At 37.3% G+C, this 26,629-nt stretch overlaps 1 protein-coding gene across 2 annotated transcripts in view; it reads left to right on the top strand.

Moving 5' to 3' along the window:
* Positions 1-26,629, top strand: part of TPP2 (tripeptidyl peptidase 2) — a gene marked incomplete at its 5' end in the record, with an annotated part of 81,328 nt that overhangs the window by 31,846 nt on the left and 22,853 nt on the right. For both annotated transcript variants that reach the window (XM_081082491.1, XM_081082490.1), the window contains 13 exons: positions 1,162-1,316; positions 2,174-2,250; positions 6,372-6,499; positions 10,697-10,796; positions 14,576-14,724; positions 17,242-17,357; positions 17,893-18,061; positions 19,005-19,162; positions 19,458-19,534; positions 21,790-21,896; positions 24,329-24,483; positions 25,901-26,017; positions 26,274-26,374. In XM_081082491.1, the coding sequence (XP_080938617.1) occupies positions 1,162-1,316; positions 2,174-2,250; positions 6,372-6,499; positions 10,697-10,796; positions 14,576-14,724; positions 17,242-17,357; positions 17,893-18,061; positions 19,005-19,162; positions 19,458-19,534; positions 21,790-21,896; positions 24,329-24,483; positions 25,901-26,017; positions 26,274-26,374 (1,609 nt within the window). The remainder of the gene's footprint in view (positions 1-1,161; positions 1,317-2,173; positions 2,251-6,371; positions 6,500-10,696; positions 10,797-14,575; positions 14,725-17,241; positions 17,358-17,892; positions 18,062-19,004; positions 19,163-19,457; positions 19,535-21,789; positions 21,897-24,328; positions 24,484-25,900; positions 26,018-26,273; positions 26,375-26,629) is intronic.

Here is a 26,629-nt window from a genome sequence, read left to right as displayed (position 1 = left end):
TCAATTAAAAAAAGGCCCAATTTTTTTTGTTTTTGTTTATTTCATTGGTATATGACATTTATAGAGAAAAGTATACAAATCACAAATTGTATATGCATTGAATTATCACAGGTGAATACGCTGTCTAACTACCACCCAAGTCAAGAAATAAAAACATTGGCACGGCTCCCATTATTTCTCTTCCTAACTACTAACACACCCTCCCTCCCAAAGTTAACTACTGTCCTTATTTCTATTAGCACATTAGATTGAACCATCTGGTATTGCTGTTTATGGATCAGAAATGATTAAATAGTGGTAATTGCACAGGTTCAATGTTATTATGGTGATATTTCCATTTATATAAGTGGATTATTCATTATATACCCTTTTGTGTATGACTTAAATAAGCCTTATTTTTGTGTCCCTCATCCTATAGTGAATAGAAGTTCATATTTATTGCTGTATAATCTTTAATTCTGTAAATACAACATATATTCATTCAACTTTTTTAATTTTATAAGCAATGCTGCCATGAGCAATTTTGCATTTGTTTTTTACTGTGCACACATTTCTGTTGGGTACATAGCTAGAGGTGGAATTGCTAAGTCATAGGGTATGCCTGTGTGCAGCTTTCCAAAATGCTAGTCTGCTCTTACACTAGCATTGTGTGAGTGCACATCCCCATCCATGGTTGCTATTGTCAGTCAGCCTTAGAGTTGTAGCCATTCTGAAAGGTATGTGGCTTTGATTTGTATTTCTCAGACAGACTAATGAAGTTGAACATATTTTCATATATTTATGAGTCATTTGAATTCCTCTTTTGTGAAATGCTTTTTAAGTGTTTCACCCATTTTTCTTTCACATTCCTTCTTTTCCTTTGGATTTGAAGGTTACATTCTGGATATAAGTTTTTTGTCAATTATATATATTGCAAACACTTCCTCATCCGTGTGAATTGCATTTTTGCTCTCAATGAACAGGGTAGTAGAATAGTGTATGGAATTCAAAGAGTTTTCATTTTTTTGTGAATTATTGATAAAATTAAGGGAATATATTATTAAATATTAAGGTGAGGGTATATTATTAAATTATTTTTATCATGATTAATATAAAAATTGAATGGTTAGAACTTTGAATCTGTGAGAGTATTTTGTCACGTTTTCCTCTTTTTGCCTCTAGGAGCTCATGGAACTCATGTAGCTAGTATAGCTGCTGGGCATTTTCCAGAAGAACCTGAACGGAATGGTGTGGCTCCTGGTGCCCAAATTCTTTCAATCAAGATTGGTGATACAAGACTGAGCACAATGGAAACAGGCACAGGCCTTATAAGAGCTGTGAGTTTTTGTGAGATGTTGATGAGAAGTTAATAATTGATGATCTGCGATGTTTTTAGGTTTATAAAGTGCTTTGGGCTTACCAAGAGTATTTTTCAGTTGTTTTGTTAAAATTATTAGGATAAAGTTTCTTGGGAAATATACAAATATTATTCATATTATACTTCTCATTTCTACTAAATCTCCTAACGAGCTATTTTGAGGTACTTTAAAACAACCAAAAAGGCCTCTTTACCATCTTACTCCATTAGCCTAAGAAGAATTTAACTAATACACTACATTTTATTTTAATATGAATCATATTTTAATTTAATTTTGGTAAGAACCATTCCATTTTCTCTTCCTCTCCCCTATTCCGATCTGCAAATGCTAGTTTTGTTTTGTGTGTGGGTTTTTGTTTGTTTGTTTTTGTAATTTTAAAAATCCCTACCTAGGGACATGCTTTTATTGATTTGAGGGAGACAGAGGGGGAGAGGGAGAGGGAGAGAGAGAGAAAACCATTGATGTGAGAGAGAAACATTGATTGGTTGCTTCTTACAGATTCCGATTGTATATCAAACCCAAAACCTAGTATGTGCCCTGACCAGGAATTGAACCCACAAACTTTTGGTGTATGCGACTATGTACCAATTGAGCCTCACTGGCCAGGTCTCTAGTTTTGGTTTTTATAGATATTTACTATACGCTGTCTCCCCCTACCTTTTTAAAAGTTTATTAACCATTTGCTTAGAAGTAACATATATTTGGATTTAAGTTAGAATATGATTAAGAAACTGTGGGATTCTATGCCTTTATTTTACTGGCATGTCTGTTTCTGTGCATTGCTTCCTAAATTAGATTATTCATCTTTTTAATAGATGATAGAAGTTATAAACCATAAGTGTGATCTTGTCAACTACAGCTATGGAGAAGCAACTCACTGGCCAAATTCTGGGTGAGTGTTCTTTGTCTCCTTTTACCTATAGATACTTAGCAGAATAAGAATATGAAATGCTTTTCATAACTGGGTTGAAAATTATAATTGAAAAATGCAGTCATTATGTTTCCTAGATCTGGCCCTCCTTCCATGGTCGTATTCATGATATCCTTATTTCCCCTACCCAGGGATATCCCACATCCCATCTGTCACTAGAATTCCTTATCCATAATCAGCCTCAACTCTTCCAGGTGTAATTACCTGACCAAACTCCATATTGTGGAAACCCTGGCATTCCCTTCAGTGATCCCATACCTGCACTGCCAGACTTTTCAGGAGAAACACACTGACAACCCACTTCAGGTTTAAGATCACAGATATGAGATTGTTCATACAGCATTGTCTGATTACATTGCATTTACCCTTTCCCTCCTGTATGACCATTTTATACCTCTTAAAGACCTTCGGTGACCTTCCCTCTCTTTCCTGAGTAAAGTTCTCCCCTCTTCTTTTCCCAGAGAGAACAAAAGCACTAAGCAGGGGACTTTGTGCCCTTCCTGTGACCTCCTCTAACCCCACCTTCTCTGCCTTCCCTGTTGTGTAATGAAAGAAGTGCCAGGATCAAGTCACTCAAGCCTCTGAGATCTCTATCTCATTTCCTCTCTCCTTTACTGCATTATTATACAGATATGCTCTAGAGTCGCCAGCCTTAAAACAGACACAAAACCTCTTCATTTCATACTGCTTTCATTCACTTTTCCAGGAAAACTTAGTGTGTATGTTCACATTCTACGTCTTTTCCCAACCCTTCCTCCCTGTGTCATGAGTATCTTCCTGCTGCCAAATCTAGTGGTTTAGTCTTGACCTCATGCTACCTTACCTTTTTTCTTCATAATAGTAACTTTGACATTACCTTACTTAGAGTATTATCATACTGATCATTTTCTCCCTCCCACCACCAGGCCATTCATATATACCTATCATTCAGTGTCTGAGGTTCTTTAATAAAATACTGCCAAAGTCCAAATTTTACCAAGCCCAGACCTTGTAGTTTGCTATTTTCTAATAACTTACTGTTTCCAGAAAGCTAGTACTACTAAGTTTCTATGACACATCCTTTTCTTGTCCTTTTAACAAGTACCCTGTCATCCTCAGACATTTTATTTGTGAATGCAATCTTGTCCCTTCTTTTTGCTTCAGTATCTTATTTACCTACGTGTATTTCTTTCTCTCCTTTGATATGCATCCATTTAAAGTCATTTCCCCTGATACCCTTCTTTTGTACTTTGGAGTATCCTTAGCCCTATACCTTTGTTATATTGACTCCATTTTCTTCATGGTCTAACTTCATCTCTTTTAATTAATACCAGTACATTTTTCTTGTTTGCTATCAAGCTCTAACCAGATTTCTTATATTTTAAATCATTCTCTTAAGTTCTCCCTAGTGGTTTATTTCCCCTTCACTTTTGCCACTAATTACAAATATATCTAGGAATTCCCCAAGAGTTGTTTCTGAATATGTTACTTTAAGTGGAATGGGACTGAAAGTACCAGTTGCCCCACTACTTAGTCACAGCTAATCATTCAGTATCCTTTTGTAGTTTTCCCCATATGTATTCAATTTTGTATCTAGCATTTCTCCACATTTAACCTGGCCTCATAACTGCTTCCCAACTCTAAAATCTAACTAGGGTGCATCACCTGGATTGGCTGTATCATGTTCCACCAATGGTGGCACCAAAAGTTACTTAACCACTCATTTGAACAATATTTTGCTATTATATATACTTTTGGAATAGAGGCTAAGCATTTATTGTTTAAGAATGTCCCGATCTCCATTTCACCTAAGAACAGGAACAAGACAGATGCCCTCTTTCACCACTCCTGTTTAACATAGTACTGAAAGTGCTAGCCATAGTGATTAGACAAGAAGAAGAAATAAAAGGCATCCAAATTGGAAAAGAAGTAAAACTTAATATTTGCAAATGACATGATATTATACATAGAAAACCCTAAAGACTCCATCAAAAAATTATTATACTTAATAACTGAATTTGGCAATGTAGCAGGATACAAAATTAATACCCAGAAATCTATGGCATTTTTATACAACAATAGTGAACTTACAGAAAGAGAGATTTAAAAAACAATCCCATTTAGCATTGCACCAAGAAAATTAAGATATCTAGGAATAAATTAAGTAAGGAGGTTAAAAAACCTCTACTTGGAAAACTAGACGACATTGAAAAAAGACATAGTGGAAGACATAAACAAATGGAATAATATACCGTGTTCATGGATTGGTAGAATCAACATCATTAAAATGTCCATACTACCCAAAGTAATCTATAGATTCAGTGCATTCCCCATTAAAATACCAACGGCATATTTCACAGATAAACTCTCCTAAAATTCATATGGAATAAAAAAACAGACCCCGAATAGCCACAGAAATCCTGAGAAAGAAGAACAAAGTAGGAGGGATATCAATACCAGGTATCAGGCAATATTACAAAGCCACTGTCCTCAAAACTGCCTGGTACTGGCACAAGAACAGACATATAGACAAATGGAACAGAACATAGAACCCAGAAATAGACCCAAGCCGTTACGCTCAATTAATACTTGACAAAGGAGGCAAGAGCATACAATGGAATCAAGACAGTCTCTTCAGTAAATGATGTTGGGAAAATTGGACAGATACATGCAAAATAATGAAATTAGACCACCAACTTACACCATACACAAAACTAAACTCAAAATGAATAAAGGACTTAAATGTAAGATGGGAAACCATAAAATCATAGTGGAATCCACAGGCAGCAAAATATCAGACATATGTCATAGCAGTATCCTTACTGATACTGTTCCTAGGGCAATGGAAACTAAGGAGAAAATAAATAAATGGACTACATTAAAATAAAAAGCTTCAGCATAGCAAAAGAAACCATCAACAAAAAAATAAAGCCCACTGCATGGGAGAACATATTTGCAGTGTTATTTCCAGTAAGGGTTTAATCTCCAAAATTTATAGGGAACTCATACAACTTAACAAAAGGAAGATAAACAGTCCAATAAAAAAATGAGCAATGGACCTAAATAGACACTTTTCAAAAGAGGATGTACAGAAGGCCAAGAGACATATGAAAATATGCTCAAAGTAATCATCTGAGAAATGCAAATCAAAACGACAATGCGGTACCACCTTACACCTGTCAGAATGGCTATCATTAACAAAGCAACAAACGACAAGTGCTGGCGAGGATGTGGAGGAAAAGGAACCCTCGTGCACTGCTGGTGGGAATGCAGACTGGTGCTGCCACTGTGGAGAACACTGGAGTTTCCTCAAAAAATTAAAAATGGAACCCCCATTTGACCCAGTAATCCCACTTCTAGGAATATATCCCAAGAAATCAGAAATACAGTCAGAAAAGATATATGCACCTCTATTTTCATAGTAGCACAGTTTATAATAGCTAAGATTTGGAAACAGCCTAAGTGCCCATCAGCAGATGAGTGGATTAAAAAACTGTGGTACATCTACACAGTGGAATACTATGTTGCTGTAAAAAAGAAGGAACTTCTACCACTTGCAACAGCATGGATGGAACTGGAGAGCATTATGCTGAGCGAAATAAGCCAGTCGGAGAAAGATAAATAATCACATGAACTCACTCATTTGTAGAAAATAATGAACTACATAAACTGATGAACAAAAATAGATCCAGAGATAGGGAAGCATCAAGGGGTGGGGAGGGTAGAGATCAACAAAAGGACTTTTATACATGCATATAAGCATAACCAGTGGACACAGACAGTGGCGGGGCGGGGGGGGGGGGGGGTGAGGGAATGTGTTGAGGGGCATGGGAGGGGGAGTGGCTGGGGTAAGGCCAATGGGGGAAAAAGGAGACATGTAATACTTTAATAATCAATAAAGAAAAAAATAAAGAATGTCCCAATCTGAGTGATTCTAATGCACATTTCCTTATATATAGCCATTGTTTTAGTTCTGTTACTTGAATCCATATTCTAGTCTTTTTTTAAATATATAAACCATATTTGCAGATATTTTCATGTAATATAGATTTTGAAAAGTGGGACAATTTTTTATGTTTAAAGGAATTCTCTCTCTCTTTCAGGAGAATTTGTGAAGTCATTAATGAAGCAGTGTGGAAGCATAATATAATTTATATTTCCAGTGCTGGAAACAATGGTCCATGCCTTTCTACAGTTGGTTGTCCTGGTGGAACTACATCAAGTGTAATAGGTGAGTTTCCTATTTTAGAAATGGACTTGTTTAAAAAATCAGCAAACAAAAAACACCTCAGTTAATCCAATGTTAATTGGATCTCGTCTATGCAAGGCACCATAAACCTTAAATACAACCTCGGGAAACTGAAATCTAGTTAGAGGTCTGCTGATCTGGAGTTGACTCTGAAGTAGACTGGAGTAAGTGGTTGAATGAAGGTACAGATAAGTGCTGTGGGATTACAAAAGTGGCTACTTCTGATTTGAGAATTTAGGTAAGAATGGGGGATTAAGGATTTCCATCAGTAGAAATGATCAAGGAAAGGGCTTTCCAGACTACGTGAACAATGTAAAGACACTTTCTTTACTTTTGTTTTTCCCAATATATTTTTATTGATTTCAGAGGGGACATGAGAGGGGGAGAGAAACATCAATAATGAGAGAAAATCATTGATTGTTTGCCTCGTACACTCCCCACATTGGGGGTAGAGCCCACAGCCCAGGCATATGGCCTGACCGGGAATTGAACCATGACCTCCTGGTTCATAGATTGACACTCAACTACTAAGCCACGCTGGCAGAGCCACTTCCTTTACTTTTTATTTATAGTGTATGACTACTTAGTTCATAGTATAGTTTTCTCCTTTCATTTCTTAGAAAATGCAGAAAGAACCAGATGTTGAAGAAGAAAGCTCTATTAATGAGAAGCACAGTTGCACCACATTTGTTCCATAAACGTGGCTTTTTTTCCATTCTTTGATCTTTAGATATGCTGCAGTGTTGTCCTTTTCATTGTACTCTAATGGGAAAAAAATGCCTATCTACAAGAGCTATGGGAAATCAAAATTAGTTACAGTCATAGTATGAAAATAAGACAGCTTGCATTATAGTACTATCTGCTAACTTATGCAGAAAAACCCACAAAATATAAAACCCACACCCTGTTCTTTTTAAATATTTAGTGTGAATAAGAAGGATGAATTGAAAGAAATGATGCCTAAAATTTATTTGTTTATTTTTATTTGAGATCAAAATAAGGCTTCTGCTTTTTGACATTTGTGATTGTATACATGACTATAAAAACTATTGTGTCCCAAATACTTTTTCTGAAGTATATATCAATAATTGCATAGATACATGCATATTATAGGTGTTACTAGTATGTAGATTCTAAAGATGTATATATAATATTTGGGTATCAAAGCTTCAAAATTGCTCCTTTTATAAAGATTTTTATCTTAAAATAAAGTGATCTTATAAATATAAGATAAATATAAATATAAGACTTACTTTTATTTATAGCTTCTACAGTTTAAGGTATATTTTACTTTATGTAATTTAAAACCTCTTGTTTAAGTATTTTGTTAAATTATGTGTTAAGACAACAGGGCCTACCAGTGATACATACATTGTGTATTTCAATTATATTGAAACTAGAGGCCCGGTGCATGAAATTCATGCACGGGGGGGGGGGGGGGGAGATCCTTCAGCCCAGCCTGCTCGGGAGATGTGAATTGGGCCTAAACCGGCAGTCTGACATCCCTCTCGCCATCCAGGATCCTTCGCTCCTTACCGCCAGCCTGCTTGCTCCTTACCACTTGGTTCACTACTCCTTAGCAGCAGGCTCCTTACCGCTTGGCTTGCTGCTCCTTAGCACTGCCGCGGAGGCGGGAGAGTCTTCCACCACCACTGCTGCACTCACGAGCCATGAGCCTGGCTTCGACCTGAGTGGTGCTCCCCCTGTGGTAGCGCCCTGGCTACCTGGGGGCAGCTCCTGTGTTGAGCGTCTGCCTCCTGGTGGTCAGTGCACATCATAGTGACCGGTCGTTCTGGTCATTGTGCCATAATAGTCACTTAAGCTTTTATTATATAGAATAGAGGCTTGGTGCATGATATTCGTGCGCAGATATGGTCCCTAGGCCTGGCCTGTGATCAGGGTTATTTTCCCTGGCTGCCTGCAGCCAGCCCCACCACTACACACCCCCAGTTTCCCGTTGGCCATTGGGCAATCAGAGCCTGCCGGCCGGGGAAAGAAACCAAGAGGTGGTCAGTGCACCTCATAGTGACTGATCAAACGGTCATTCTGGTTGTTCCGCTGTTAGGGCAATTTGCATATTACCCTTTTATTATATAGGATAAGATAGAGGCCCGGTGAGGACAGCCTGCCCTGATGGGAGTCCCAGATCGGGGTGGGGGTTCCCGCTGAGGGGTGGGGCCGGCTGGGGCGAAGGGCGGTGGTTGTTTTGGTCTCTGGTTGTTCCACTGTTTCCATCGCTGGGCTTTTATTATATAGGAGGATTATAAGCATCTAATCTAATAAAAGAGAAATGTGCAAATTGACCTCACCTCCGCTATGTCCCAAGCCACGCCCACCAGCCAGTCAGAGCGACTATATATAAATTAACCCAACCAAGATGGCGGCCGGCAGCCATGGAGCTGGAGTAGGAGGCTTGGTTGCCCCGGCGATGGAGGAAGCCAAGCTTCCCACCTGCCAGCTGTGGCCTCCACTCAAGGCAACAAAGTTTCAATTACAGAAGATAAATAAATCCCAGATACCTGCTTCCAGCCAGCCTCTACTGAGAGCTTGGGTGCCTGGGGGCTGTGGCCAGCCTGCAGCCATCAGCCCCTCACCCAGGCTGGCCACACCCTCATAGGGTGAGGGTCCCTGCTGGGGGACTTGGCCAGCCTGCAAACAGCCATCAGCCCCTTACCCAGGCTGGCGAGGCACCCCAGCAGGACCCCCCCTCCCTGAAGGGGGTGTGGCCAGCCTGAAAACAGCCCTCAGCTCCTCACCCAGGCTGGCCAGGCACCCCAGCTGGACCCCCACCCTGATCCGGGACACCCTTCAGGGCAAACCAGTCAGCCCCCACCCGTGCACCAGGCCTCTATCCTATATAATAAAGGGGTAATATGCAAATTGACCCTAACAGCAGAAAGACTGGGAATAACTTGTCACTATGACACACACTGACCACCAGGGGCAGATGCTCAATGCAGGAGCTGCCCCCTGGTGGCCAGTGCGCTCCCACAGGGGGAGCTCTGCTCAGCCACAAGCCAGGCTGATGGCTGCCAGTACAGCAGTGGTGGTGGGAGCCTCTCCCGCCTCAGCAGTGCTAAGGATGTCCGACTGCAGCTTAGACCTGCTCCCCGTTGGCAAGGGGACATCCCCTGAGGGCTCCCGGGCTGCTAGAGGGATGTCTGCCAGCTTAGGCCCAATCCCCTGGGGAGTGGGCCTAAGCCAGCAGGTGGACATTCCCTGAAGGGTCCCAGACTGCGAGAGGGCACAGGCCAGGCTGAGGGACCCCCCGAGTGCACAAATTTTTGTGTACCGGGCCTCTAGTATGAAAATGAAACCAAAAATAGATCTGAAAGAGGTACCTAAAGATCAAGTTTATTGCTCTGCTCTAATACTCAGTGTTTTTTTGTTTTCTTATCCCCATATTCACTGAAAATTTTAAATTTTATAAAATAATTGCAGTTTTATGTGGTAGCATTGTTAACCTAAATCCTCTTAACTCACAAATGTTTTATATAGTCTTCTACTCTGAATGTGTATATGTTGTAAAGAGGAATTACTAGTAGATGCTGGTATACCTAGATTCTAAATCTTTTCTCTGCCAGTCATTAATGTGTATTTTGTATATTTTTTTCAATTTCTGTAGGTCATGTTTCCCTAATTTCTGAAATGAAAGAACCAAGTTTGATCTCTATATTGTGTTTCAGAGTATAACGAGGCTTCATTTTCATATGTATCTACAAGACTGGCATGTTCTGTCTTTGTTGTTTTGCTCATTATTATAGCCACTTTTGAGCAGAGGGATACTGCCAATATTATCCGTGGCGTTTTCAATAGAATGGTCATTCATTCAAAAATGCCAGTCAACTAACTCCTTTATTCCTCTAATGTTATATTTTATAGTTTAAAACACATTTCTTTTTCTTTTACATCTAAATACACTTTCAGGTACATTATTTGTAATCCACATAATAATCTTAATGGATATTTTTATACTCAATGACAAGTCCACATAGTATAATGTTTGGTACATAGTAAATTTTTCTTGGTTAAGTTTTTTTATCTTTTCATTTTATGACAGAGCTGTGGCATAGGGACATCAAACAATTTACCCAAGGTCACGTAGCCGAGTGAATAGTGGATTAGAGTTAACATGCATATTTTGTGTCCTTTTGTTAATTATGAAATCTAATCCCACAGGTGTTGGTGCTTATGTTTCACCTGATATGATGGTTGCTGAATATTCTCTGAGAGAGAAATTACCTGCCAATCAATATACGTGGTCTTCTAGAGGGCCCAGGTAGGTGGAGGTAGGACAGGTAGACTATTACAAATATTTGGCTAAATTTTACATGGTAGGTGAGGCAGAGTTTTGGTAATTTTACTGATCCTTTCTAATAGTTTTTACTTTTCAGCATTTTCATTTTGATTGAGAATTTATCTCAAGGAAACTGATAAAGAAGTAAAATGCAGCCATTTCATTGTTGTATTCTGAGTGTAAATTCTTAGGCCTGTTCCCCAAATCCTTTATTTATAAGGATCTGAATGCAAAGTAAGGGCTAGATTATCTTTAGAAAGTAGTGAAGGCCTTTTTTTGCAGTACTTTTGATGTTTAACTTAGGTGAAACAAAGGACCAAGCTTTTGTTTGGTCTGTTATAGGCCTGCAGTCCCTGTGTTTATGTGTTTGAAGTTATAATGTATTGAGCAATTTTGGGTTCAATCCATAGTAGGCAAGTTCTGTTTGATAAATGAATTCATCTATTTTGGTTTCTTGAAGCCCCTCTGTGAAGTATATTTCTCTGATTCCAGGAACTGATTATCTTTCTCAAGAGGTATAGTAAGCCCACATTTATATAATCCCTCATTATAATCCCTCATTCCAGAAGTACCTTCTGGAAAATAAAGCCTATTTTAATTCATCTTTTTACCTCTTTGGAATTATTTTTTTAAAAAGAGAATCAACTTTGAATTTAATTCAGCAAATACCTTACTGCCTTCAGTAATAAATGAATAGGTTGTCATCTAAGTTCACAATTTCATTTTAGGACATTATATTGGTGGGAGTATAACTTCCTTTTGAGTGGAACCCTTCAAAGAGGTGATGGTATTAGAGTGGGCCTTAAAAGATGGATAGGACCCTCGCTGGTTTGGCTCAGTGGATAGAGTGTCAGCCTTCGGACTGAGGGGTCCTGGATTCGATTCTGGTCAAGGGCATATGCCAGAGTTTCGGGCTTGATCCCCAGTGGGGGGTGTGCAGGAGGCAGTCGATCAATGATTCTTTCTCATCATTGATGTTTCTGTCTCTCCCTCTCTCTTCCTCTCTGAAATTAATAAAATAAAAATTTTTTTTAAAAAAAAGATGGATAGGATTTTGAGATAGAAGTAAGGAATTTTATACGGCAGGAATAGCATGAACCCAAAGATGAGCAGGTGTTAGTGCAAAGATTTGGGGGAAATAAGTAGTAATTGGGTTTGTTAAGTGTATAAAACATATCAAAGGGACTATTGGAAGACAAGATTAGAAAAATTGGTTGGGATCAGATCAAATATGATAATGCTAAATTTAATCCTCTGAGTTACAGGTATCTTCCTAACTTTCTCTAGGTAATTTCTTTTTTAAAAAATAAAATTTATTTTAGTAGTTTTTTATAACTGTCATTGAAAGCAATCAGGCTGTGGGTCTGCATGTGGTTGAAGAAGCTTTGCCTATATTTTCACCTATGTCATAGACTGCCCTCATTAGCCCAACTAACTGGCCTAAAACTACACATCATTGAGTAAGAGTGGCTAGAAATAGGATAAGAGTCAAAGTCAGCAAATGTTTATATCTTTTATGTTTAGTTAATAAATGCATTAATTATTAAACTTGTTCTTTTCTAAAGTTGATTTTTAAATATTGTTTTATCTTATAGTCAGGATAAACAGCAAATTATTAGAGAATGTTTTAACTAGCTTTTGTTAGTCTTATTTTTATATAGAACTTTTAAATAATTATTTATTTATTTATTTATTTTAAATATCCTCACTCGGGTTTTTTTGTTTGTTTGTTTGTTTTTATTTCTTTATTGATTTAAGAGATAAGAGAGGAAGGGAGAAGGAGGAAGAGATAGAAACATCAATGATGAGAGAGTCATTGATCCGCTGCCTTCTGCACAGCCCCCACCGGGGACCAAGCCCGCAGCCCGGGCATGTGCCCTTGGCCAGAATCGAACCTGGGACCCTTCAGTCCACAGGCCAACACTCTATCCACTGCGCCAAACTGGCCAGGGCTAAATAATTATTTTAAGAAAATGAGTTTATGAACTGTGGGAGAAGCTCTGATGAAGCAGATAGTGGTTCACAAACCAGTTTTCCTAAGAATTGAGAGAATTAGTTTCATGTTTACAGTACTATAAACTTGAATATTATTGAAAAGATTTGGTTTTTAATTATTAGACAGGGTGTGAATATAAAACATTGACTAATGATCACTGAATGAATATATTCTGTAGGCCTTTTTTAAAAATCCTCTTTATCAGGAAAGACTGCCAGACAAAGAAGTTACTTGTATTCTTGATGTTTGCAAGTGTGGCATATATCTTAAAGGCAGATTACCAAGTAATAGCTACAGAAACATGTTTTGAATATTACATGTTGTATTTTAGAAGAAAATAAAAGTTTTTTATTTTAAGGAAATTTTAATATAATGTTTGCATAAGGTTTTTATAAGAAATATGTAAGGTTTATGTTAGAAATTTTTAATTTTTATTTTAATACAATTTTTATTTACATTTTATAGAACCCATTTTTAGAACACAGATTAAGTGCTTTCCTATTAGCCACTTTAACAGATTAGTGGAAAATTAATACAGGAAGTAAGTCTGTTAGAATTGATGACTCTTCCAAGTTATTTTTTTAATAATAAGATACCAAATACTCATTATGAACATTGGTAGACAATATAGATGATGCCAAGAAGTAAGCAAAAATTACCCTAAATCTCATCTGTAGTATATTTGGGTAACAACCTTTTAGTCATTCTGTGCATAAATGGAAGATTACACTATTCAGGCACTTTTGTCACTTGATAATACTACAGGTCAACAGATATTTACTTCACAATATTTGTTTTAAGATAATTATTAAAGGGGAATGCCATCCATTTCATGAGGAAGATATGATTTGCATGCTTTCAGATCTCTGTAAAAATATGAAACCAAATTGCACTAGTATCCCTTCCAAGAATAAAAATAATTTAGTCAGCTGGGGAAGAATAGTACAAAGGAGAGGACAGCATCGTCTGTGGGGGATTTATGGCCACTCTTCCAGGTGGAAAGAAGTGTAGTGTGCCTTTATTCTTCCTTTACTTGGGGCAGAGGGCAGAGCTTGTGTTTGGGGACAATGCGATAATGAACTCTATGGACTTTAACTCATTAATTTAGAGCCAAAGCCCTAAACCAGGCAGCACTGTTGATTTTAGTTGTCCAGTATGTCAGCCACTAATCCCATGAAGTTAGTCTGAATTAAGATGTGCTGTAAGTGCCAACTTTACAAATACTTTCCAGTACAAAAAAATATAAATTAACTCACATTTTTCTATCAGTTACATATTGAAATTATATTTTGGATATGTTGAATTAAAAAGTACATCATTAAAATTAACTTCAAATTCTTGTCACGTTTTTTTAAATGAAGCTTTTAGAAAATTTATAATGACATGTGTCCCACATATTTCTATTGGACAGTGCTATATTAATTCAGACAAAGGCAAAGCTTTTACTCATGGACAAGAGAAGTATATTCATCAAGGAGTCTGAGCAATGGCAAAATTTATTTTAAAGAATTTATTTAAAATTTTTTTCATAAACATACCCGATAACCTTTTACACCTAAGTCTGTTACACACACACACACACACACAGAGATTTTGATCTTTTACAAAGGAAAAAACTGCTCAATGGGGAAACAGTTGTGCTGGGTATTTTTTCCATTGATTCCAATGATTTCAAGTAGTCCACGGGATTATACTGTAAATTACTTGAACACCCATATTTATCCAGTTATTATCATTGTAAGCAAACTAATGGCCTTTTATTCAGTGCTGATGGGGCCCTTGGAGTGAGTATCAGTGCACCAGGAGGAGCCATTGCTTCTGTTCCTAACTGGACATTAAGAGGAACTCAACTAATGAATGGGACATCCATGTCTTCTCCCAATGCATGTGGAGGTATCGCCCTGATACTTTCAGGTAAGGACATTTCTTACTGCTCTACGTGGTACTATTTCCAATAAAGCAATGGTGAATTTTTAGCTATTGTACATATATTTTAAACAGCTTAATTTCCTCCCTCCCTCCCTCCCTCCCTCCCTCCCTCCCTCCCTCCCTTCCTTCCTTCCTTCCTTCCTTCCTTCCTTCCTTCCTTCCTTTTTTTGTTAATTCTCACCCAGGGATATTTTTCCCCTTGATTTTTAGAGAGTGAAAGGAGCGGAGGGAGGGAGGGAGAGAAAGAGACATCAATGTGAGAGAGACACATCATTTGGTTGCCTCTTTCATGCAGGATAGAACTTGCAACTCAGGTACCTGTCCTTGACTGGGAATCCAACCCAAGACCCTTCAGTGTGCGGTCCTATGCACTAACAACTGGTTCACAATGGCCAGGGCTAATTACTTTTCTTAATGAGATAGACATGGCATATAAAATGGATTTAAAATGTATTATTTTATAATTTACCTTAGTCCTGCTACTGAAATGTATTGTTTATTTATAAGATTAGGTCAGTAGGTATTAAGTATCTAGACAATTTTATGTTTATAGCATAATATTTAGGTAATAGACGTAAAAAACTAGAGGCCTGATGCACGAAATTCCTGCAAGTGGCTCAGCCCTCGTGTTCCCCCCCCCCCCCCCCCGCCTCTCCAGCTGCCTCTCCGCCCTGCCCCTCACCCACTGGTCCTTCCGGAAGGTCATTTCGCTGTCCAGTCTAATTAGCATATTAGCTCTTTATTATAGAGGATTATTGAATAAGTTTATCTTACCTTATTGCAGACAGTTGTTTTCATTTTCTGAAATTCTTATGGTGAGAAAATGTGATAGAATTGATAATGTTCAGGGACTCAAACTAAGTTTAAGGTGAGAATAATTTATGTGATGATAATGATTTGACTGTGTATTCATTATCCATTCAACAATAGATTTATTTATTGGCTATTAATGACTATCAAGCATTCTTTTAGCTCAGGGGCTAAATTAGTGAACAAAACATCAAAAATGTCTGTCCATGTGGAGTTTATATTATGGTTGGAGGAGACAACCTATGAAAAAAAATACTAAATAGTTATCACCCAGGCTGGTGTGGCTTGGTTGGTAGGAGCCTCGTCCTGTACACCAAGAGGTGGCATGTTTGATTCCCAATTAGGGCACATACCCAGGTTGCAAGTTCAGAAAGACATGCAGGAGGCAACCAGTCAATGTTTCTTTCCACCACACCCCCACCCCCTCCACTGCCCCACTTCCTCTCTCTCTAATCTATTTTTTAAAAATTATTTTTAAAAAAAGTAATAGTCTGCATTCGTTATTGGAAGGTAATGAATATTTCTGTGGAGCAAAGTGAAGTGGAAAGGGACGTAGGAATTTCTAGTGTGCTGTGCAGGAGGCTTATATCATGAAATAGGGTGGCATTGACATTGACTAGCACTCAAAGTTAGGGTACCCAGACTGTGGTGACAGTTCCACCTCAGAAGTGTCCCTCTGATATAATTTCCAGGACTCCCCTTATGACTAGTCCTGTTCAACCTCTCCAAATAGTTCAAGTTTGCACATGCGTCCTGCCTTTGGTCATACTGCTCTCTGCCTAGAATTCCTTTCTCCCATTTTTTAGACTTGCAAACTCCTGTACATGTATTTGTCCCTCGGATAGAGCTTCACCTTATTTGCTCTTACAGCAACATGATGTTTCCATGTTTGTTTTGCTCATTTCTTACAATATCATAAGAATTTACACGTTTATTGAGCTCTGGAGAGGGCAGGAATACTGTATTACTTATCTTTGATCCTTAACAGCAGGCATTAATGCAGGGTTTACAGATTGGTGACCTCCATATCCTTCCTGTAGAACAGTCATTCCCAGCCTGGGTGCTCCCTAGCATTACCCTGGAAATCTTTAATTCATATTTGTGCCTGGGATCTAGTCTCAAAGATGCTACTTTAATTTGTCTGTGGTGAGGCCTCAGCATCTTTTCTGCTTGTTTAAGTTCTCCTGGTGTTTTTATTACATGCAGTCAGGTTGAAAACTACTGCCAGCAACTATACAGTAGGAGCAAAAGTAGGTTTACAGTTGTTCATATGGAAGATAATAGAATGATCAGTAAATACTAATATAAGAATAAACTGTTTTGTATACTCACAACTGTAAGCCTACTTTTGCTCAACCCTGTATTGTTTGACCAACAGTGTTTTAAAGCGAATGTCATTGGAATGCCTTTAGGTATATGCTTCTTACATTTACATTATCTCTGCATAGCCTGTTTTCATGCCCTTGCATAATGGAAACACAGTCATTTTTCTTATGTAAGTCTTTGTGTGATGCCAGCAGTTTTGGTTAGATTGTTTAGTGGGTTTTTTGTTTTTGTTTTTTTAAGGTTTAAAAGTGAGTGTTGAAGCACAAGACATGAAAACCAGGGAATGAACATGTTGTCTGTACTGGTGAAGGGGGAAAGGTTTCAAAGTAGTGAGTTCTCTAACACTTTTTTCTTTTTAAATTTTAGGTCTGAAAGCTAATAATGTTAACTACACAGTTCATTCAGTTAGAAGAGCTCTAGAAAACACTGCAGTGAAGGCTGACAATATAGAAGTATTTGCCCAAGGACATGGTATTATTCAGGTATTGTTGTTTGTATGGAAACTGTGTTGTAAGTCATTGAGAAAATATTTTAGCTTTGTTAGATAGTATTTCCTGTTATAAGGATGATTGAGTATATCTAATTCTAGATTTTGTCATCATAGTGGTCTCTGAACTGTAAGCAAAGAGGATATTAAAACAAATTTTTTAGTTAAGACAAAATTTGTTGCAGTAAGATAGAGAAATATAATACATGTAGAACATATAGAAGGTAGAAATTCAAAGCAAACAGGTCAAGGGCAAAAACTGGTAAATTATACTGGCATATGGGAGAGTTCCTCACTTTGGTCAGTTGGGAATAATAATGTAAATGAAAGTAGGGTAGGTGAGTCCAGTAGTTAGACTGTAATTTGTCTATGAAGGTATCCTTGTTCTCTTAATTTTAGAGAGCTGAATATATATAGAAATTAACTTTTTGCTTGTACTTTACCACAAGTGAAATCAAATTGGTAACTTGCAACAAAATATTTTCTTGACCTAACCATTTATATCTTACTCTTTGTGTTCTTATAATTAGGTTGATAAAGCCTATGACTACCTCGTTCAGAATACATCATTTGCTAATAAATTAGGTTTCACTGTTACCGTTGGAAATAACCGTGGCATCTACCTCAGAGATCCTGTTCAGGTGATGGCACCTTCAGATCATGGTGTTGGCATTGAACCTGTATTTCCAGAAAAAACTGGTAAGTACTAAATGTATGGTAAGCTAAAGTGCTCACATTTATTATTTAAGTGAATAGTATCATAATAGAGAAATGCTGTTTGGGCTAATGTTCTAAAGAGAAAACATAAATTGACAATATTGTCATTATTACTCTATTATTATTATTATTAATTATTATTATTATTATTATTATTTTGTTAAATCCTCACCCAAGGATATGTTTTCATTGATTTTGAGAGAGAGAGAAAGAGAAACATCAGGGTGAGAGAGAAACATCAAACAGTTGCCTCCTGTACATGCCGGATTAGCAGTCAAACCTGTAACCTAACAATGTGCCCTGATCAGGGATCAAACCCGCAACCTTTTGGTGTATGGGACGACTGACGCTCCAACCAGTTGAGCCACACAGCCAGGGGCAGTGTATTCTAAATATTATAGATTTTAGAGAAAAAATGATGGCACTTAGGGATTCCAATACTATGGCAATTCAGTTAGCATTCTGACTACCCAGGAAAATACGCAAAATGGGTCTTCAGTGACCTATGTTTTTTATTAAATTATGGATGAATGATCAAATACCTTTTCTTTTCCACTTTTGCTACTTGGGTATAAGGCAGAGTAGGAAGTGGAAGCAGCCAAGAGTGCCTCTGCTCAATGAGGTAAACAAAAGAGTCCTCACTGTATATTTGACAGTCTTCATGTTGATCAAATATCATTTCCACATGCAGTAATGAAAAATATCCACCCAAACTCCTTATATTAATTTAAGGCTGTAGCAGTGTTGAGTGAATGTGTGAATGGATTATAAGTGAACTAAAGCTTGAGGAAGATTCTGTGATTTTTATTTAAGCTGTGTTTTGCCTAGTGCCTTTTACAAATTTGCTAAATTTTTTTGAGAAGATTGAACTTTTTAAATGAAAGAGAAAGTACTAATCTTTAATTTTTGTTTTTCTTTAATCCAGAAAACTCTGAAAAAATATCCCTTCAGCTTCATTTAGCTTTAACTTCAAACTCATCTTGGGTTCAGTGTCCTAGCCATTTGGAACTCATGAATCAATGTAGACATATAAACATACGTGTGGATCCCCGGGGCTTAAGAGAAGGATTACATTATACAGAGGTATTGGTGTAACTTCATTTATTTTAAACTTTCTTTTAAAATGTTTAAAAGTACTTTAGGTGGCAATCCTTTTCCCCATTAGTGTGAATTAGACAAGGGTTGTCCTGCATGTATTTATTTAGGCTATTTGCCATTAATCATGTGACCTGACAGCAGAAAATTAATCAACTTGTGCTTAAGACCTTTAAATTTTCATATTAGATTAATTTATTCTATGAGTAGATTACACTTTTTCCTTTTTTTCTTTGTTTAATTTAATTTATGGATATCGAAATGTTAACATGCTGTTTTTTAGGTATGTGGCTATGATATAGCATCCCCTAATGCAGGTCCTCTGTTCAGAGTTCCAGTCACCGCAGTTATAGCATCAAAGTAAGTAACACGTTACCCGTACAGTAACAACTGACCCTTGAACAACACAGGTTTTAACTGTGTGCGTTCACTTACTTGTGAATTTTTTCAATAAATGCCTGTACTTACACTGTTTTTGATTCGTAGTTGGGAGTCCACAGGTGTGGAAGGCTGACTCTGCTCTAATCTATACCATTTTATACAGAGGCTTAAGCATCTGCAGATTTTGGTACCCATGGGTTGTCCTGGAACCAATCCCCTGTGGCTACTGAGGGACAACTAAGTTTTGGGGGAATCAAAAATTATACATGGATTTTTGGCTGCTTACAGGGTCAACGCCCTTAATCCCCATGTTGTTCAAGGGTCAACAAATTTTTTTTAATGGTTACTTATGACAACAATGTGAACTTCTAAAGGGTTAATAGGCAAGAACTAGATAACCAGGCTTTAGTTCTGCTCCTTGCTCAAAGTTCAAGTGGCACATAGTCAACCATGTTATTCCTTGTTCACTGTGAGAATAAGTGATGACATCTGTTCTGTGTCCCTGCATTGAAACTGCCTTCCACCAGGGTGCCCGATTCAGAGGACCTCTTAGTCTTCATCTTGCCCAATCCCTCTGCAATATTAATATATGACTTCATCCTCTTCTGGTCCCACTCCATTTTGATCCCCTTGTCTCTGGGATTACTGTTTTCTCCTGGTTCTTCCACTTTTCCAGTCACCTGCTGTTTCCAGACTCTTCGCTTTTCATCTTGTCGTCCACCTGAAGCCAAGGAATTCAAGGTTGATCATTTTGCTTCCCATTTAAATATATCAGTGGCATGTTCAAGGACCAAGTTGTGCTCCTTAAAATAGCAAACAAGGATCCTTTATAAACCAGTGTTTCCTGTCATTTTTACATTCACCATATTCCATGAGGTCAGAGATGCTGACACTCCGGGCTTCCTCGGGACTGGGTTGATTTCTGTGCTCCGGTTTCCTGTCTCAACCACCAAGCGTGTTCCTGGTCATCCCCAGGGGAAGGGAGGCCCTTCTTGCTGCTTCCTAATGCTTTTTACATGCCTGTAACACAGACTTCAGCGAATATATTGTCATTTTTTTATTTAATTTACCCACTTACCCACCCATTTGACTGTGAGCCCACTGAAAAAAACACAGGAACTGTATCTTACATGTTCAATATGGAGCCCATTTTACAGTATTTATATAAAACAAATCGTTGAGTAGAATAAGGACAGGATTGAGATTATGTGAGTATTGGAAACAGTAGAAAGTTCTAAGTTAACAGGTTTTATATAGTATTAGTTACCTGGTAAATATTAAATGTGTAATAGTCTCAGCCTATAGGAAACATAGCATGGAATTGAGGAGGTAAAAAGTGATGTACACATGGAAAATTCCAGGACAGCTAAGTTCTCAACCTAATGTTTTCTAGAAGTCCAGCAGGAGCCTAGATAAAGTAATGTATAAGATTCAGGCATCAGCTGAGACATTATCTCCTTCAGGAAGCTTTCCCTGGTCCCTTTGCATGGACCAAATCTCTTCTAACACTTCCTGTCTACCAGGAACGTGTTGCATTAAATGTCTCAGGTGGTTTTTCTGTCCCCTCTAGATTGTTTGTGGCAAAAGACTCCTAATAACAGTGCCTTATATATAGTAGGCTCTCAATAAATTTTTGTCACACTGACTAGAATTTGTCCTTAGTGTGTACTTTAGGTTTTCATAGTAGGTAATATACATTAGACCTTTATGCTTCATTGACTTTTTACAAAAATGTTATGAAAGTAGATTTTTTCTTTACTGTGTCATTATGCTTTGTAAACATTTTGAAACTACAAAAGGGGGTTTATTTAATAGTAGTCTTAGAGCTACAATCAGTACCAATGACATGAAAAATTACCTTTGGTTGTAATATTTAGATCTCTCTAAGAGCCCAAATTCTGATAATTGGAAAAATTCTGTGAATGAAGCACAATTTCTTTAGTGTAAAAAGTGAACTTGCTTAGTGTGTGTGTGTGTGTGTATGTGTATCTTATAGATTATAAAGCAGACAGGTAAAAAGTAGAAAAATCATTTATACTGGACTAGCCAGAGTTTATCTCTGCTAATATGTTGCAAAAATGAGATTGTATTATGCACACTGTTTCGTAACCAGCCTTTAAGTTTTAATTTCTAATGAACTATTAAAATCTAGAGTACTAGTGGGCTTACAATTAATATAAAGCCTTTTTTTATGAGAGTATCACATTTAATCAATAATTTATATTAATTTTCAGAGTAAATGAATCCTCACACTATGATCTAGCCTTTACAGATGTACATTTTAAACCTGGTCAAATTCGAAGGCATTTTATTGAGGTTCCTGAGGGTGCAACATGGGCTGGTAAGTAAAACTAAAGTCTATCTTGAGCACTTATCTTTTTGTACATTCTATCTCTTTTATGATTATGACTATATAAAGTTCATGTATTTGTAATGCATATTTTCCTCATAACAATATACACTGAGTTGCCAGATTATTATGACCACCTGACGTTTGTAGGCAAATTAGCTATAATTTCCCGCTGAAGTTACTAAGAGGGCCAGATCATTATAAACGTCTGAATAGCACAACATATCTAAGTATCAGTATCGTTGCTGATCAAGTTCATCCTATCATGTTGATGGCGTATCCCAATGGAGATGGCTTCTTCCAACAAGACAATGCGCCATGCCACGGTGCTCGTATTGTGCAGGAGTGGTTTCAAGAACATGAGGGAGACTTTACCTGGCTTAGGTGGCCCCCACAATCACCAGATCTCAATCCAATTGAGCATTTGTGGGACGAAGTTAAAAGAGCCATCAGGCAGCTGGTTCCACAACCACCAAATCTCACAGAATTGGACAGTGCTATTCATCAGGCATGGTGTCAGATTCCTCGCATTGCCTTTCAACATCTCGTGGAGTCAGTCCCAAGAAGAATTGCTATAGTATTGAAGGCAAAAGGTGGCCCAACGAAGTACTGATGGGGTGGTCGTAATAATCTAGCCGGTCATAATAATCTGGCCACTCAGTGTATATCTGGCACTCTAGATTTATTAGTAGATTTTAAACTTTTTAAAGATCTGTTAATATTTATCATTGGCTCATACATCAGATCATCTAGGCCATCTTAATGTTTTAATATTCAAGATTCTAACTTAGTTTAGCATAATGCCTGTTAGTGATTGGAGTAAGAGTTGCATTGTTGAACGACTCTGGCTGCCATGCGTGTACACAGAGCCCCTTGCAGATACATAACGTTAGGCTCTGATGAAATGTACACTAGTTATTTTAAAGAATAAAAATCTACAGGTAATGCTGATTCTGAAATCTTTTTGATGGTAGATGTTAGTAATTATAATGCCCTAATTGTGACTTGTTTAGGCTGGTGTTGAAAATAATTAGTTGTGTTGTGTTTTTTTTAAAAATAAAAAGTTATCAGATGATTCAGAATGGAAAGAGATCAGAGCATTTAACAGTCTCAGATTAGAAATGTACTTCAGAGGGTGGAGGAAATGGGGAGATGTTGGCTGAAGCGTACAAACTTTCAGCTATGAATAAATTCAAGAGATTTAATGGTGACTGTAGTTAACAATACTGAATTGTATACTTGAAATTTGCTAAGAGAGTAGATTTTAAATGTTCTTACTATCGAGAAAATTGGTAACTGTATTGTGTGTTAACTAACCTTATTGTGGTAAACATTTCATAGTGTTTAAGTACATCAAATCCTCAGGTTGCATGCCTTAAACTTAATGTTATTTGTCAATTTGATCTCAGGCAGGGATGGGGCTAGGGCTAGGGCAGTGGTCGGCAAACTGGGGCTTGCGAGCCACATGTGGCTGTTTGGCCCCTTGAGTGTGGCTCTTCCACAAAATACCACGTGCGGGCGCGCACGTACAGTGCAATTGAAACTTCGTGGCCCATGCGCAGAAGTTGGTATTTTGTGGAAGAGCCACACTCAAGGGGCCAAAGAGCCGCATGTGGCTCGGGAGCCACAATTTGCCGGCCGCTGGGCTAGGGGGTGTCAAAAAGAAAAAAAAGTACTACAGATGATTCCTATTTCAAATAAAACTTACTGTTAATAACATCAGGTTTTGTATTAATAGCAATTGATTAGGTTCACAGAGCTCTGTGCCAACTTGACCTTGTGAACCAGAGAATTAAGCCCTGCTTAATTTCCTGTATTGGAGTGGATATTCAGTAGATAAGCTGCTTCACAGTGATTTGGGCTTACCTCCACCTCTGCCTCGGAATAAAGCTGAGCATATGTAGTTTTGACATTATCCCTTCTAGAAGCAAACAGAATACAAATAAGCCAAGAGGGAGAGACTAGGAGAAAATATTAATGAGGTTGAATAGATACTAATGGAATTTAAGCATGATGACAAAATAGAGGTTTCTAAAATTAAAATCCTCTATCAGGAATTACTTGGCTTTCTACTAAAAGAGGAGGAAAGGTTGAGCTTACCAGAGGGGAGAGGGATTTTAAAAGGTGCCTGATTAGGATAATTGTGTGTCCACCTATGGAAAGCTTGCTGTTTCCTGGTATTTGCAGCATAGTGGTTGTTTATTTTAATCCTGATTTATTTATTTTCCATAGCTGAATCTTCTGCCCTTTCAGCTTTATTAATACTCTGTTGAGTCTTTGTTTTTAAGAAAATATGCAAATTTCATTTGAATATATAATTTTATTATTGATATATTATTTCCTAATAAGTGGGCATTCTTAAAATCATTTTATGTCCATTTTGAATCTTACCAGTATAAAATTTTGCTTCTTTTTTATTTTAGAAGTTACAGTGTGTTCTTGTTCTTCTGAGGTGTTGGCCAAGTTTGTTCTTCATGCAGTACAACTTGTGAAGCAAAGAGCATATCGAAGCCATGAATTCTATAAGTTTTGTTCCCTTCCAGAAAAAGGAACACTGACTGAAGCTTTTCCTGTCTTAGTAAGTTTTAATTAATAGTTCGAAATCCTGAAACAATTTCTCTTCCCTTTCGGTGTGGATAAGTATTTGAATTTGTATTTATAGTTTATATTCAGAGTTTTTTTGGGCTCTTTATTTTGTTAATGCCAAATAAATGAAGTAGGAAAATAAGTAATCTAATTTGGATACTTGAGATCGAGTCTGAGGTAAATATTAATTAATCGCTTTTTAACTCTTAAATAATTTAGTCAAAGAAAGTGCTGGTCTGACAGATACTCTTGCCTTGCATTGGGACCCTGACTGATAGTGTGTCTTTATCCCACTGTAGATTATTTCCTTAAGACGGTTCTATGCATCACTTAAGTTATTTTATTACTATCCATGAGGTTAATTTGCTTTCTAGGTGAAACTGCTACTGCTTCTTACAGAAACTACTTCAAATATGGCAGGTCTTCATTCTTACCCATAGTGTTAGAAATAATGACTAGACCAGTGATGGCGAACCTATGACACGCGTGTCAGAGGTGACACGCGAACTCATTTTTTTGGTTGATTTTTCTTTGTTAAATGGCATTTAAATATATAAAATAAATATCAAAAATATAAGTCTTTGTTTTACTATGGTTGCAAATATCAAAATATTTCTATATGTGACACGGTACCAGAGTTAAGTTAGTGTTTTTCAAAGTGCTGACACGCCGAGCTCAAAAGGTTCGCCATCACTGGACTAGACCTTCCTCCATTGAAGGTGAATGTACTGACGTTCTGTCTTGAACCTGCTCCGTAGTTGGTCATATGATCTTGCCTATATCTTACTTTTCTGATTGCTTTCACTTGTGTTCATGTATGTATCAGTGTCATGATTCATCTTTAAACTTTTTAATGTACTGATTTCTTAGAAAATGTAATTTAAAACTCAGCACTGGGAAGTTTTTGTTTTTCATTATTTTAATAGGGGGGAAAATGTAAGTAATCATAATTTCATTTTGTTTTGGTTGTCAGGCAGCTTGGAGCCTGAAATTCATCTGTGGCTATTGAATATGCCTTATAAAGCTGTAATACCCTTTCTCCTATCATTGTTTTTCCTTTGGTCCTAGGTTTTTATTCCAGTTTGTTTTCACCATTATTTTATTGTATATGTTTTCAAAAGCTGCCTCAGATCTTTTATGACAAGCAGTGTAGGATTATGAGTAAATAACTGTATGTATTTAAGTGCCTGCACTATACCCCTGCAACTGTAATTTCCATAACTCCAAGCACAGTTAAAAGTTATTGTGTTCTCTTGCTTTACAAGTAGGAAAAGTTTGAAGGCATAGAATTGCTTTGAAACATCTACCATTTATATTCTATAATTTGAAATAAAATGAGAACATTGAGCATATGTAGTTCTGACATTATCTGAGATTATTTATACATTTGTAATTATTTTTCTTTGCAGAGTGGGAAAGCAATTGAATTCTGCATTGCCCGTTGGTGGGCTAGTCTTAGTGATGTCAATATTGATTACACCATTTCTTTCCATGGGATAGTGTGTACCGCTCCTCAGTTAAACATTGTGAGTTCCACATTTTCATTATTTTTAAAGTCAGCTGTTTGTGTTATTGAAAAATAATCTCACTGGTTGAATTTATACTTCATTGGGGACATTACCAGTAGTTCTTAAAATAAACACAGGTAATTTAAAAGTAGTCCTGTTTATGGGTGCTTACCAACTTTGCATTAAACATTTATTTTAGGTCTTAATATTGTTATAAAATAGAGTTTATTTTCAGTGAAATTTGAGAAACTAATTTGATAAATATCCTTCATAGCATGCATCAGAAGGAATCAACCGTTTTGATGTTCAGTCCTCCTTGAAATATGAAGATCTGGCTCCCTGCATAACTTTGAAGAGCTGGGTCCAAACACTACGGTATCATTAAATGTTTTAGGGCTAAGGATGTTGAATATTAATGTGGCGGGGGGCAGGAGGATCTTACACTCTTTGAAGAGATAGTAATTTTCTTAAATCCATCTGAATGTTGGAAATGAAAATTCAGTTTATGACACTCTAGCCTCAATCCTGGCAGGTCTCTGAGGCAACCCCAGCAGTAGCTTCTAGCATTGTATAGCATGTATGTAAAATTGTCAGTGCACCCAACAGGACCTATCCTGTGAGGAGTGAGCA

Source organism: Myotis nattereri, assembly GCF_964212035.1.
Source record: "Myotis nattereri genome assembly, chromosome: 2".
In the NCBI taxonomy this organism is placed as follows: Eukaryota; Metazoa; Chordata; class Mammalia; order Chiroptera; family Vespertilionidae; genus Myotis; species Myotis nattereri.
The sequence above is the reverse complement of the archived record's forward strand: the minus strand, read 5'-3'. Positions and strand labels throughout refer to the sequence as shown.